This window comes from Physella acuta, unplaced genomic scaffold (genome assembly GCF_028476545.2).
Source record: "Physella acuta isolate Inbredline_101_S28 unplaced genomic scaffold, ASM2847654v3 ptg000259l, whole genome shotgun sequence".
In the NCBI taxonomy this organism is placed as follows: domain Eukaryota; kingdom Metazoa; phylum Mollusca; class Gastropoda; family Physidae; genus Physella; species Physella acuta.
This window is the reverse complement of record NW_026731778.1, coordinates 140237-152232: the sequence shown is the minus strand read 5'-3', so window position 1 is coordinate 152232 and position 11996 is coordinate 140237. Positions and strand designations below refer to the sequence as shown.

Genomic DNA, 11996 nt, shown 5'->3' with positions numbered 1-11996 from the left:
ACAAGAGTGGGCTGTTTATTTTACATTGTACAATTTAAGTTTTGTCAAAATGCTTGCCCTACCAAGCTATCATGACCTGCAGCATTTATGGATGTGAAACTGAATAAATAACTAGGTTCATGACTCAAAAATATCATTTCCATAACATAACACCCAAAAAAAAAAATGTGATCTTATCAAGGGAAAAAACATGACAACACCCCCTCCCCTAAAGAAATTTACAAAAACCAAATCTATTCCTTACTCTTGGTATCCAGTCAGTAAGAAGGTGAATACTTCAACACTACAAAACTTAACTACCAAACATTATGAACAGGAAAAATTGAAACAAACACACACACTAAAAAAACAAAACACAATTTCCTCTAGCCACAAAATTTTTATTCGTTATCAACATTAAGGGTTTGTTTTCCTGAAATAAAATGAAAAATAGAAACAATTAAAAAAAAAAAAACCAGTCACATTTTTTTATGTAACAAGCTATAACATACCAAAATAGGTAAACCAATAACAACCTTACAGCACCAAGTGCATGCTTTCCCCCATTAAATAAATCTTTAACATTTACCCTTTAGCCAGAATGTATTATCTGTATTAGGAACAGTAAACTTCACTTCTACCCATGTATTTAAATTTATGAGTATTTGCAGATCAACAATATGGCTTTATTTTGCCTGCTCAGAATGGTGTATGAGGTTACATTTGATCCAGAATTTTCAAAAAGAAATTTAAGTTTAGTTAAATGAAGATTAGTTGAAAAGGAATGGGTGTGGACTGCACTTTCCCAAGCTGAAAATACCCCCCATAATAAAATAACTTTAACATACTGATATTTAACAGTAGCAGATGCTATCTTAAATTATTTTGGATGTTTCATGCCTTGCTGTGTTTACCAGGCCATATGATTCAAATGCTGAAGTCCATCTAATTGTTTATAATTAAAAGGCCTACCTAGATCTAGTTAGTTACTTGATAAAATTACATTTATTACTGAAAACTTCAAAAAATAATTTCATTTATTTTTCCAAGATGCATAATCAGAGCTCAAAAGCCAACTTCACATTATCTTTCTACCTATTTCAATTCGGTTTATTAAACTTTATTAATTCTAAAGTATCCCTGATTGTATTTCCTCGATAAAATGAAACAAACTTTGACAAAAGTGGAACGGGACACGATTTTATAAAAAACAAAACAATTCCACTTTTGGCAGAACAGGTATGCTCGTATGTTGCTATACATATATATTCATAACCTGAATTGGATTGAATAGTTGGCTATATACTACAAGACAACCACGATAAAATTAAATGCAATGAAAATAGTTACAAAAGGAAATCACCCTAATTCAGCTATTACCAGACGAATGGAAATAGACACCTTGAACACTTCAAAACTACTTCATTTTAACCCCCCCCCCCCCCCCCCCCCAGGTAATTGAAAAAAAAAGGCAGCTGCTGTAAGAGTTAATTATGTCACTGCATTAAAGATAGATTAATATAACAAAAACTTCAGGACAAAAGTATTAAAGTGACATCCACAATATATCCAAGAATATTACCCTTAAATTCAGCACAAGGAACATGTGTCACTAGGGTGTACAGTCTGTGAGTTGAATCCTCATCTTCATTGCGCTTGCGTGCAAGACGAACACGTAACCTGTGAGGAACATGTCTGGGGAAAAAAGGAGTCTCTGTGTAATAAATATGACAAAATCATAAACTTTATAATAAAAATTAAAACAAAATGCTTTTTAATAAAGTTGAAAATAGGTCTGAATGACTTTAGATACCAATGTTCGATAATAGACTCCATAAAATAGTTTTGTATTGTAATCTCGACAAATTTTATGGTTAGGTGTATGGTAGGACCAGGGCTAGCATTGACATTAGCCAGCCATTTGTGTATTTAGTTAACTACCAGTAACTTAACACCCCTTTTTAAAGAAGATTCTATTATCGGACACTGGTATAAAAATACCCCCACAGGCCTTTTTAAATTTTTAGTAGCACTGCTACAGTAACAGAGTAATTACCCAATACCTATGGTAAGTATAAGATTATTATTAAGGTCGATTCTAGCTGGAAAAAGATGGGCACAACTCTACATGACCTGGTTTTTCTTGTCATCTACATGTTCATTGTTTAGGCCTATATTTTGCCTTAACGGGACAGGGATCAACACTATTTACTTAAATAGGTTTAAATAGGCTGTATGAAAATAGTTTTTAAAAAAATATATTTTATACTTAACTTATAACTAAAACTTTTTGCTAGCTATACTATAAACCTCACCCCATGACGACTAGCCTGCAGAGCAACTGCTCGACCACACTGTTGTAGTTTTGTCAGAAGAATAAAGCTAAGAGTAATTATCCCATTGTGCAGATATTTAGGTCATGGCGTTTTGCATCTTTTGCTGGCCAGATTGCTTAAGGAAAAAATCTATTTAGGAGTAGTCACTTCTCTAAATTAGAAACTGCACAGCACCAAACTTCATATTTCTAGTCAATATTACCTAATGCCCTGGGACCAGATGTGCTTGTTTAGACGAATATCAATTCTAACATCAGGGGTACCCATCATTTTCTCAGCAAACTTGCGGATCTCCTTGATAGCTCTAGGTGCCCTCTTCTTAAATCCTCTGAAAAATCATGACAATCAGTTAAACATAGAGATACTGTATCTGTCTGTAAACACAAGTACTTTATACACAATAATGTTAGATATAAAACTTACACGCCATGTACTCTCTTGTGCATATGAATAGTACATTCCTTGGTAATTACTTCATTTGTAACTGCCTTCTTTTTTTCACGCTGTTTTCTGGGAGGAGCCATTGTCAGCCTACTAATATGAAAACAAAATTAAGTTCAATTGAGGGCCAGATTTTAGGTAGAGTATGAAGTTTCTAAATTGATGCAAAAGGCATCTAAGTAACAATTCTGGCTACATAACTGTACAGATTTTTAAAACCATAACCCATTCAGCGCATTGTCATGATTGTCACTGAAATTTTTCATGGTTCTGGACTTCTGGTAGATCTCCACATTCAACAATGGTTACAATTCATAACTGAAAACTTCACTGTTGCTCAATATCCAATTATCTTAACAAGCACTACTAGAATCTATATCTAGACCTAATTTTTTTATCTAAGATGTTCTGGTATATTTAAATCTAGACTAGTCTAGATCTATATCGAAACCATAATACTCGATATCTGGTTTCCCACCAACATTTTAAAATAAAATGGTATTTTAAACATCTATTACCCTAAAAATATATTAATCTTAACGCGCCAAAAAAAAAGTACAACTTAGTATAATAAAAGCAATGGATTATTACTTAAAATTAACGATTTTGAAAGATTATGAAAATATAAGGTTGTAAAATGACTTACTTCGATGACGGCTTTAGTCGGAAAGGAACTAGAATTATTCGCTTCCGGTAAGGCAAAATTGGCAAGGGACATAACCAAAGTAATTTTTTTTTAATGTAGGCCGAGGTAGGCCTATGCTTATACTTTTACCTGAATGATTAGGCCTAAGTAACTGCATGTGTTCATAATAAATATTTTTTACTCACTTCACGATCTTCGTGGATTTTTTTGTTCCGATATAGTCAAGAAAAATAAATTAAAAGCTCAAACCTTAACAATATAAGTTGCATATGATCCAATTTAAAATTTTCATTCGGTTCACTATCTGTTTAAGTTCCACATACATATTCAAGCTTGTTGATGATTATAATACTTCAACTATTTTATTATAAAAATGCTTAACTCTGAGTGTTGCTAAGCATTTTTATTAAATTACTCATTGGAATATACCCTTTAATTTTTATTAAAATTAATAAGCAGAAAATATAAAAATAAAAAGGGGAAAAATGAAGGTAGAAACAAATTTAATATTTTGAAGCTTTTTTATTACTCAATTATATAACACATAAACAAATAGTTACAAAAATTAATTTATTACTCAAATATATAACACATAAACAAATAGTAACAAAAAATTAATAATATTTTAAAAAGTCAATTTTAATTGTCAATTCAAATGAATAACTTAAAAGTATTTTAGTCTGAATAAATCCATCAAGCAGCTGGTGCTACCTGTATAGCATCAGTATTATGCAAGGCGCGTGTATCCCTCCTGTCCAAACTCCGGTTTACAACCCGAGTTGCATCCCCTATGTTCATTAAGTTGTCAAGATAGATTATCAGACGTGAGAACCGTTGTAGCACATCTGATAGTCTTTGGCGATCCTGCTCGGATTGTACTCTAGCTGGCTGTGATGGTCGTGTGAGCTGTGATAGGTTTTGTGGGCCCGTTGGCTCTGATAGGTTTTGTGGGCCTGTTGGCTCTGATAGGTTTAGTGGGCCCGTAGGCTGTGGTAGGTTTTGTGGGCCTGTTGGCTGTGATAGGTTTTGTGGGCCTGTTGGCTGTGATAGGTTTTGTGGGCCTGTTGACCGTGAGAGGTTTTGTGGGCCTGTTGACCGTGAGAGGTAATGTGGTCCAGCTAGATGCGAATGAAGAGGGTTCATACATTGAGGGCCAGTTGAGTACGTATAAGACTGTGAACAAGTTGACTGGCTATGTGGACCAGTTGGCTGTGAGTGGTTTAGTGGGCCGGTTGGATATGCCTGGTTATGTGGTCCTGCATGACGTCCGTAACATTGTAGCCCACCAGCTTGTTGCCGGGGTTGCTGATGACGCAGAAGAAGACAAGGATGCGTGTAGACTTGGACCCCGTCACGTGTGAGGACAGGCTGAGACATGAGAGTGCAGAGTTCAACGGATGGAAACATAGGCTGCGCATGCGCCGGTTGACGGGCCACGACCAGTTGAAAGTCTTGTGTTACCCTGTGAAGCCGAACTTGAGTACATGGCAATGCGTGTGAGTGCTGGGGTATCAGCACTGGTCGAGTGATATGCACTCTACCGTGAACAGGGTGGATGTGATTTAACTGAGGTGCTTGTCTCATCCAAAGTTGTGGAACGACTTCAGGGCGTGACACTTGTAGAGTGACCCCTGTGTCAAGTGACATAGGTTGATGAGGTACATCCCAAATAAATCCTGATTGGATCATATTGATTTCTTTGTTCATTTTGAAATCTGAAAGTAAATAAAACATGGTTACGATGTGAATTGACATTTTTAATAATATTTCAAAAACATTTAAATTACAGGAGAAACGGTTACTATATAGCGTAGTTATAGTGAAAAATAAAAACCTTTGGAAATTACTATTTTGTAATCGTAGGTGACAACCGCATCACAATTCATACAGACCAACAACTACCCAACTGGCAGTGTTTTGTTACATGTTGGGACTTCATTTTGTCTTGTAGACAGCCTCAACATTGTGAAAAGAAACAAGCATTACCAATCATAGGCTATGTTTGTAAGACTATATAAATATAAAGTGCTGAGTAAAATAATTTATTTACATAACCTTTTCTTCATTAAGGCTAATTGGTATTATTTGCCACTAATTTTATTTTGAATTAATGAGTTACATATCTCATAAAAGTGTTTTTATTTATTGTTATAGGTGAATTTGTGAATTTTAAATGTAGGCCTAGTAGGTACATACGACTATTACTGGATTCAGCATCGCTGATTTAAAATATGAATTTTCATGCACAGAAATTTTATTATAGACCTTATATTTTCTGATTGTAAATAATATTATATTTATAACAAACACGTAAAGTCTACTTACATTTAAACTCCAAGATGCAGAAATGTTCGATGCGTGTGATCGGTTAGTCTGACGATGTAGACTGAGACGGATTAGCCAAAATTCACGGGTATTTATAACACTAAGCTTGACCCCGCCCCTCATCTTGATCTAGTTTCTTTGTCTCCGTTTGTTTACATTTTTTTAAAAGGTGTTGTTCTGACGCAACATGCGGCGAAGTCCTCCCCCCACCGCCTCCCACCTCCAAATCTGACTTACCACGTGGCGTCTTATTTGGAGGCTATTGTACCTCACCAGCGTGGAGCGCAGTGATGCGTATCGCTGTTGACAAAACTATCCGCTGACACAAGTAGGTATAATCTTGAATGGTGAATTTCTATTGGCTGCTCTCAATCTTCATTAACAAGCATCAAGATGATCATGCCTGATTATTGATACAACTTGTCTTAATAATTAACTCTACTTATTTGAAGATATTTCATCTCATTTAAATTTACTTATTTATTTTAAAAAATGTAAGCGTTTCACAAAATCGGTTATCACCGTAACACTTGAAAGTACACAATGCAATACAATATCTTTTGCAAACAAAAAAAAAATTAAAAGGGACAAATTCACACTTGAATGATTGTAATAGACATTGGTCTTGTTTTAACGCAGTGGCGTAGCTACCGTAAAGCTAGCGTAAGCAAGGCATAGGGCCCAAGGCAAATAGGGACCCTTTTTCGAAAGTTTGAGAGGGGGGTGCAAATCGAAAGTCTGAGGGGGGGGGGGTGTGCAAATCGAAAGTTTGTCCCCGTTCGCCGGGAAGGGTCGCTACGCCTCTGAGGGGCCCACTAACACTTTTTGCATAGGGGCCCAAAAATCCTAGCTACGCCACTGCTTTAACGGTGGTTTTTTTTCATTTTCAAAACACATTAAAATGCGGTATGGGCTTAAAACATGTTATGTATGTATATTGTACATTGTGTGACATCATTTACTGTGTATTTTTTCATTTAATAATTTTTGTTTGATTATAATGATTTACTGATTATTATGAAAGTTTACAACATTTTTTTTGTTTTGTACAATTTGGCATCCGCCCTATTAGCCTTAAAGTGTGAAAGGGCATTATTACTAGTCGGAAGAATAACAACAGTGTCTTGTTCCGAAACATTGCAAGAGCTTAGTGTAAAATTAAAAACAAAATTAAGTATTTTCTATTATCCTAAAATGTATTGTTTGTCGCGTAGTGCTATAAATTTTGGAGAGTTGTTAGAATAATGTCTGCTAAGTTTTTTGCGGGTTTCCTAAAACCACTTTTTCGTAACAAGAATCTTGGCAAGAATATAATTTTCATATATTTCATTGTAAAATATCCCATTTATCTTATTATAATTTTTAAATCTTCTTTTATTTAAAAAATTGACCAAAAATTGAAATTGATTCCAAATAATTTAATTTTTTTTCTGCCACCAAAAAGTGCGTCCATTTATTGATATTCCCGCACTTGGCCTTATTGTGCCATATGTTGTTGGCGATTTTATTTTAAGCGTTGAAACTGACTTTGGTTAAGTATTTATTTTATGATTTTAAAGCACCATTAATTTTATTATTTTAGCTGTCTATTTACTGCATGAAGTTTATGTAGTCCGATGAGTCTGTTGTGTATTAGTTGATTAGCCTCTGCCATCATTTTGATTTTTTTAAAAATAAAGCATATGCTAATTCACTCTTCATTGCAAAAATTATTTTTTTGTTTAACTTATTTAGCAGTTTAAAGACTTCTGGTATATTAACCTAAGAATTTTATTTTTTTGGCATTTGCTCATACACTGCATAGTATCAATCTCATTTGATGAAGTTCATAGATTTTGTAACTGTAGATCTATAGACCTAGTACAAATTCAGGAAAGCGGCAAAAAAAAAAGCAATAGAACTATACAGTGGTAAGAGATTGTGATTACTCAATTCAGTGGCGTAGCCAGGAAGTGGTCATGGGAGGGGTTCAACAATGTTTCATTACGTATATAATCATATATATATATATATATATATATATATATATATATATATATATATATATATATATATATATATATATATATATATAGTGGTCGGGTTCCATGGGAGGTGTTATAACCCCCCCCCCCCCCCCCAACCCCCGCCCCCCCTGCCTAGGCCACTAACTCAATTAGTTAGGCATGACCTCTGCAAGTAATCCCAAATGTCTAATAATACTGTCATACGGGGTTTTAAAGATTGGTCTTGGAATACGCTAATAAATGCATAATAATAAAACAAAAGAACAAGTGGATTGGAAATTTTTAATTTGACAGTTAGGCATCTTCATCGAGTAGGCCTATATCCGAAATTTTAAATAGAATTACCACCCTTACTTTTTCTTATTACTTTATAGCCTTAAAACTCGACCAGCGGTTTTCGATCTTCTCAAGGTTGTTAAATATCACAAGCTCACCTGGATCACCTTGTTGATCGAGTGATCGCTATTATTTAGTCTCGCTACTCACCTTTTTAAAGTTCAATATAGTGATTTTTAAATTAATTTAATAACTAATTTAATATCGTAAGGACTGGGAGAAATTTTGTTGCTGTCTTATGCGCCATAGTTAGGTATGAGCAGGACCGGCGCTACATATAAGGCGAACTAGGCGGTAGCCTAGGGTGCTGTCCGTAGGGGGGGGGGGGGGGCGCCAAAATAGGTTGGAAAACCAAATTGAAAGTTTGAGGGGGGGGGGGTGCAAATCGAAAGTTTGAGGGGGGGGGGTGCAAATCAAAAGTTTGAGGGGGGAGGGTGCAAATCGAAAGTTTGTCCCCGTGTGCCGGGAAGGGTCGCTACGCCTCTGATAATATGGGGTCACGGAAAAAATTGCGGGGGGGGGGGGTGCTTTTAATAAGTTTTGCCTAGGGCGCTGTATGTCAAATCCTTACTTGCACTCAAGTTTTATTTATTTATCCATTCCTTTCCCCAAAAAATTAATATAAGACACACAAACTATCTTTCGATCCCCATAAATGCTCTGATGTAACTCTAGTATTAAAATACTAAAACAGTTTATTCAGCAATGACGTCCCTTAGCCTACCTCATTTGCACATAGCGTACTCTTTTTATTAAAAGGTAAATTGTGTGTAGGTTGGGCTGGTGATTTAGGGGACAGGACCGTACCTAGGGAGAATATGCCCCCCCCCCCCCGCCCCGCTCAGTCCATCCCATCTACACATCACCGTCAATTTTCACGAAAATCATGAATGTCTTCTGATCTTGAATGAATATCAATTATGGCTACCCGATTTTGAAATCGATATTTTTTATACAAGAATGTATGAGATACGACAACGACCTTAGATACTGCGTTAGGCATCGTAGAGACAAAAAGCTGTGTATCTTTCAGGCATATCTCTACCCAGCCCTCCAGCACGTCACCCCCCCCCCCCACTTCGGGTTAAATAGAATTTTTTTAAAATATTAAATTTATATAGAAAATATATACTTTAACCCCTGTCCGCAGCCCCCCCCCCCACGGAATCTTCAAATCTGCCCCCCTCCCCCCCCCTCCCCCCCCCCCCACAATCAATGTGACACGATGGGGACGACAGCATAAGTTAAGATCACGGGGTTGACACCACAAGGGTAATACCAATCTTGTATTGTAATCTTCCCCCCCCCCCCCCAATCTCTCATTTTAGTCGTCCACCTCATAATAGCGCGTAACCGGAAATCGTGCGAACAGTATTGTCTTAGATTGAACTGGAGTAGCCAGTATCTTAAGCAAGATTTTGTTCTGTGTGGTACGGGGAGGATCGAAAGAGGCGCCATATTGCTCACGGGGAGCCAAGGGCGCACCGTCTCACACCTGCGGACGCGCCTGATTTGATTTAATCGACGATTACAGTAGCCTACCGTGTCACTAGTATATGGCACTCTTTAAAACGAACATAGGCGCCATAGTGCTCAATGGGGAGCCCGGGTTGGATGTGCCTGGCGCAGTATGGCTTTTGAATTAAGTCGTTCCACTTAACCATGAGCAGGACGCTCAATCCACGGAGCCCGGGTGCTAACATAGCAGCTGGGGAACTCTGGGCGCCAAACGACGTCCTACTGTCGGGGCGCCACCCCTCCGAAATAATTTTTTTTAAATCTCAGAAACCTCCCGGCATTATTCTCAACTAATTCCCAAAAGCTTCACGGCGATAGGATGGATGACAGGTGTAGTTATGCATAAAGGACAGACAGACACACGTACGCTGTGACTTACTTTGGGGGGTCCAAATTAAAAGTTCGCCGCGGGCGCCGGGATGGTTCGCTACACCTCTGTAGTAAATTATCATTAAGCTTATTCTTAACTTTAATTAGGTATACTTTTTGTTTAATGTGACTTGAAATGTTACCGTTATTGAATAAATAAATTGAAAAATAAATAAATTGAAATGGAATGATATTATGAAAATGTAAAATAGCCACCGCTCTGTTACTCGCATAGTCGCATTGACCCCCCCCCCCTCCCAACCCTGTTGTCTATGCCATTAGGCCCATTATGTGTCACATTCGTGTGTCAAAGTTCCGGCTTGTTTTGTTCGATTATCCCACGATCAACATACCATTATTTATGTAGGCCTAGCAAGCAAATTACATGAATAAAGAATCTTCATGAAACTGAATAATGTCAGATAAGACATGTTACAAGTTTCGGCTAGATGAGTTCTTCTTCTTCGTCTTTTTGGTCTATCAAAGAAGCATAGGTATTTTACAACATCACGTTATGTTTTTTATCGTTAGAGTTTTTTCGTCGTTTAACATTCATTTATTAAAACGTCCGTTGTTAAAAAACCACGGTTCTTTTTACAATGCAGCTGTAATTAAATACAGCTCTACTTCGTTTACTACCAACCCCTTCATGTAACAACTCTGTAATGATTGTGTAAATATGAGTACGAGCGAGACAGACGAAAAGGTTTATTTTTATTTTTTTATGATGTGGTACGAATCTAAAAAAAAAACACCAAAAAAAAAAAAAAAAACAAGAAAAAAGAAAGAAAAAAAACCCTTTACTTAAATTAGTTTTAGGGGTCGGCGAGGTCGAGTCGGTAAAGCTCATGGTTGCTAAACCGAAAAGTCTCGAGTTCGAACCCTCGGGCAGATGAGGCTCGTTAGCTGGGGACAGCCACTCTTCTAGGCGAGACAACTCCAAAATTAAAAACAACTGCTGCCTTGTAGTTTGTTCTTGGTTGGACAAAGGCTAAGGAAGCAAACCCAAAAAAGAAAAGCAGGCTGAAATCGGAGTCAATGGCCTCAATGGCGTATAACCAGTTGACACGTAACGCTTAATTGTGTTGGAGGCGTGGTCGAGTCGGCAAAAAAGCTCATGGTTGATAAATTCGAACGAAGTCTCGAGTTCAAAACCCACTGGCAGATAAATTCTCGATCCCCTTCAACACTAATAATTAAGAACGAAGAAGAAAGAAGAAAGTAGTTTTGATGAGTTTTGATTTCAATACTAATTAGCAGGCTAGCTCTTACAGGCGAATCTCGATGTCCTCTATGTTGAAAAACAGAAAACGGTTAAATCAATATGTGAAGCCAAAGAAGCAGTCGATTTTCTTAACTTAGTCTGTATTCAGAGGCGTAGCGAGGGGAGGGGGTGCGGACCGCATCGGGTGACACCCTTTAGGGGGGTGACACCAAGGCAAAAAATAGCAAAATATATAGAGAAAAACTTGAGGGGGGATGCAAATCGAAAGTTTGAGGGGGGTGCAAATCGAAAACATGAGGGGGGGGGGGGGGTGCAAATCGAAAGTTTGAAGGGGGGGGGGGGTGCAAATCGAAAATTTGAAAGTTTGTCCCCGGGAAGGGTCGCTACGCCTCTGGGGGGTGACACATTAAGTGTCGCACCGGGTGACACCCGACCTCGCTACGCCACGGACTGTATAATTGAGTAATGCAGCTAAACAATGAACTTTATAATTTTATTCCTACCCCATTAGGCAACCTCCTTACGGCGGTCGTCGCCCCAGCCTCTTTTCCCTAAGCTACGCCTCTGTCCTGGATCCGGCACAAGCCAATACCTGTGGGGGTTGGGCCCGTTGGGGTCCATGGGGGAGGGATTCCTACCCCCCCCCCCCCCCCCCCCCCCCCCACACACACACAAGTTATCTAAGCCATTGTCTATGTGGCTACGTTTTAAAATTTTGTCTTTTTCTCTCATTAAAAAAAAACACAAAAAAAACAGGCTTCAGCATAGACAACACAGGCCCAAAGCCCCGAATCCATTAAAATAACGAACACCCA

At 37.7% G+C, this 11996-nt stretch overlaps 1 protein-coding gene across 2 annotated transcripts; it reads right to left on the bottom strand.

Moving 5' to 3' along the window:
• Nucleotides 1-359: 359 nt before the first annotated feature.
• LOC131938907 (large ribosomal subunit protein eL31) lies at nt 360-3487 on the bottom strand. 2 transcript variants are annotated; one of them, XM_059297133.1, is made up of 5 exons: nt 3403-3487; nt 2739-2849; nt 2518-2643; nt 1562-1674; nt 360-412 (listed from the first exon to the last, which is right to left on the bottom strand). In XM_059297133.1, exons 2-5 carry the CDS (start codon nt 2837-2839, stop codon nt 381-383), a joined length of 372 nt encoding a protein of 123 aa, XP_059153116.1. In that variant the 5' UTR covers nt 2840-2849; nt 3403-3487; the 3' UTR covers nt 360-380. The 2 variants fall into 2 exon arrangements, with proteins under 2 accessions (XP_059153116.1, XP_059153115.1); XM_059297132.1 differs by having other exon boundaries at nt 2739-2846; nt 3403-3448.
• Between the last annotated feature and the right edge of the window lie 8509 nt (nt 3488-11996).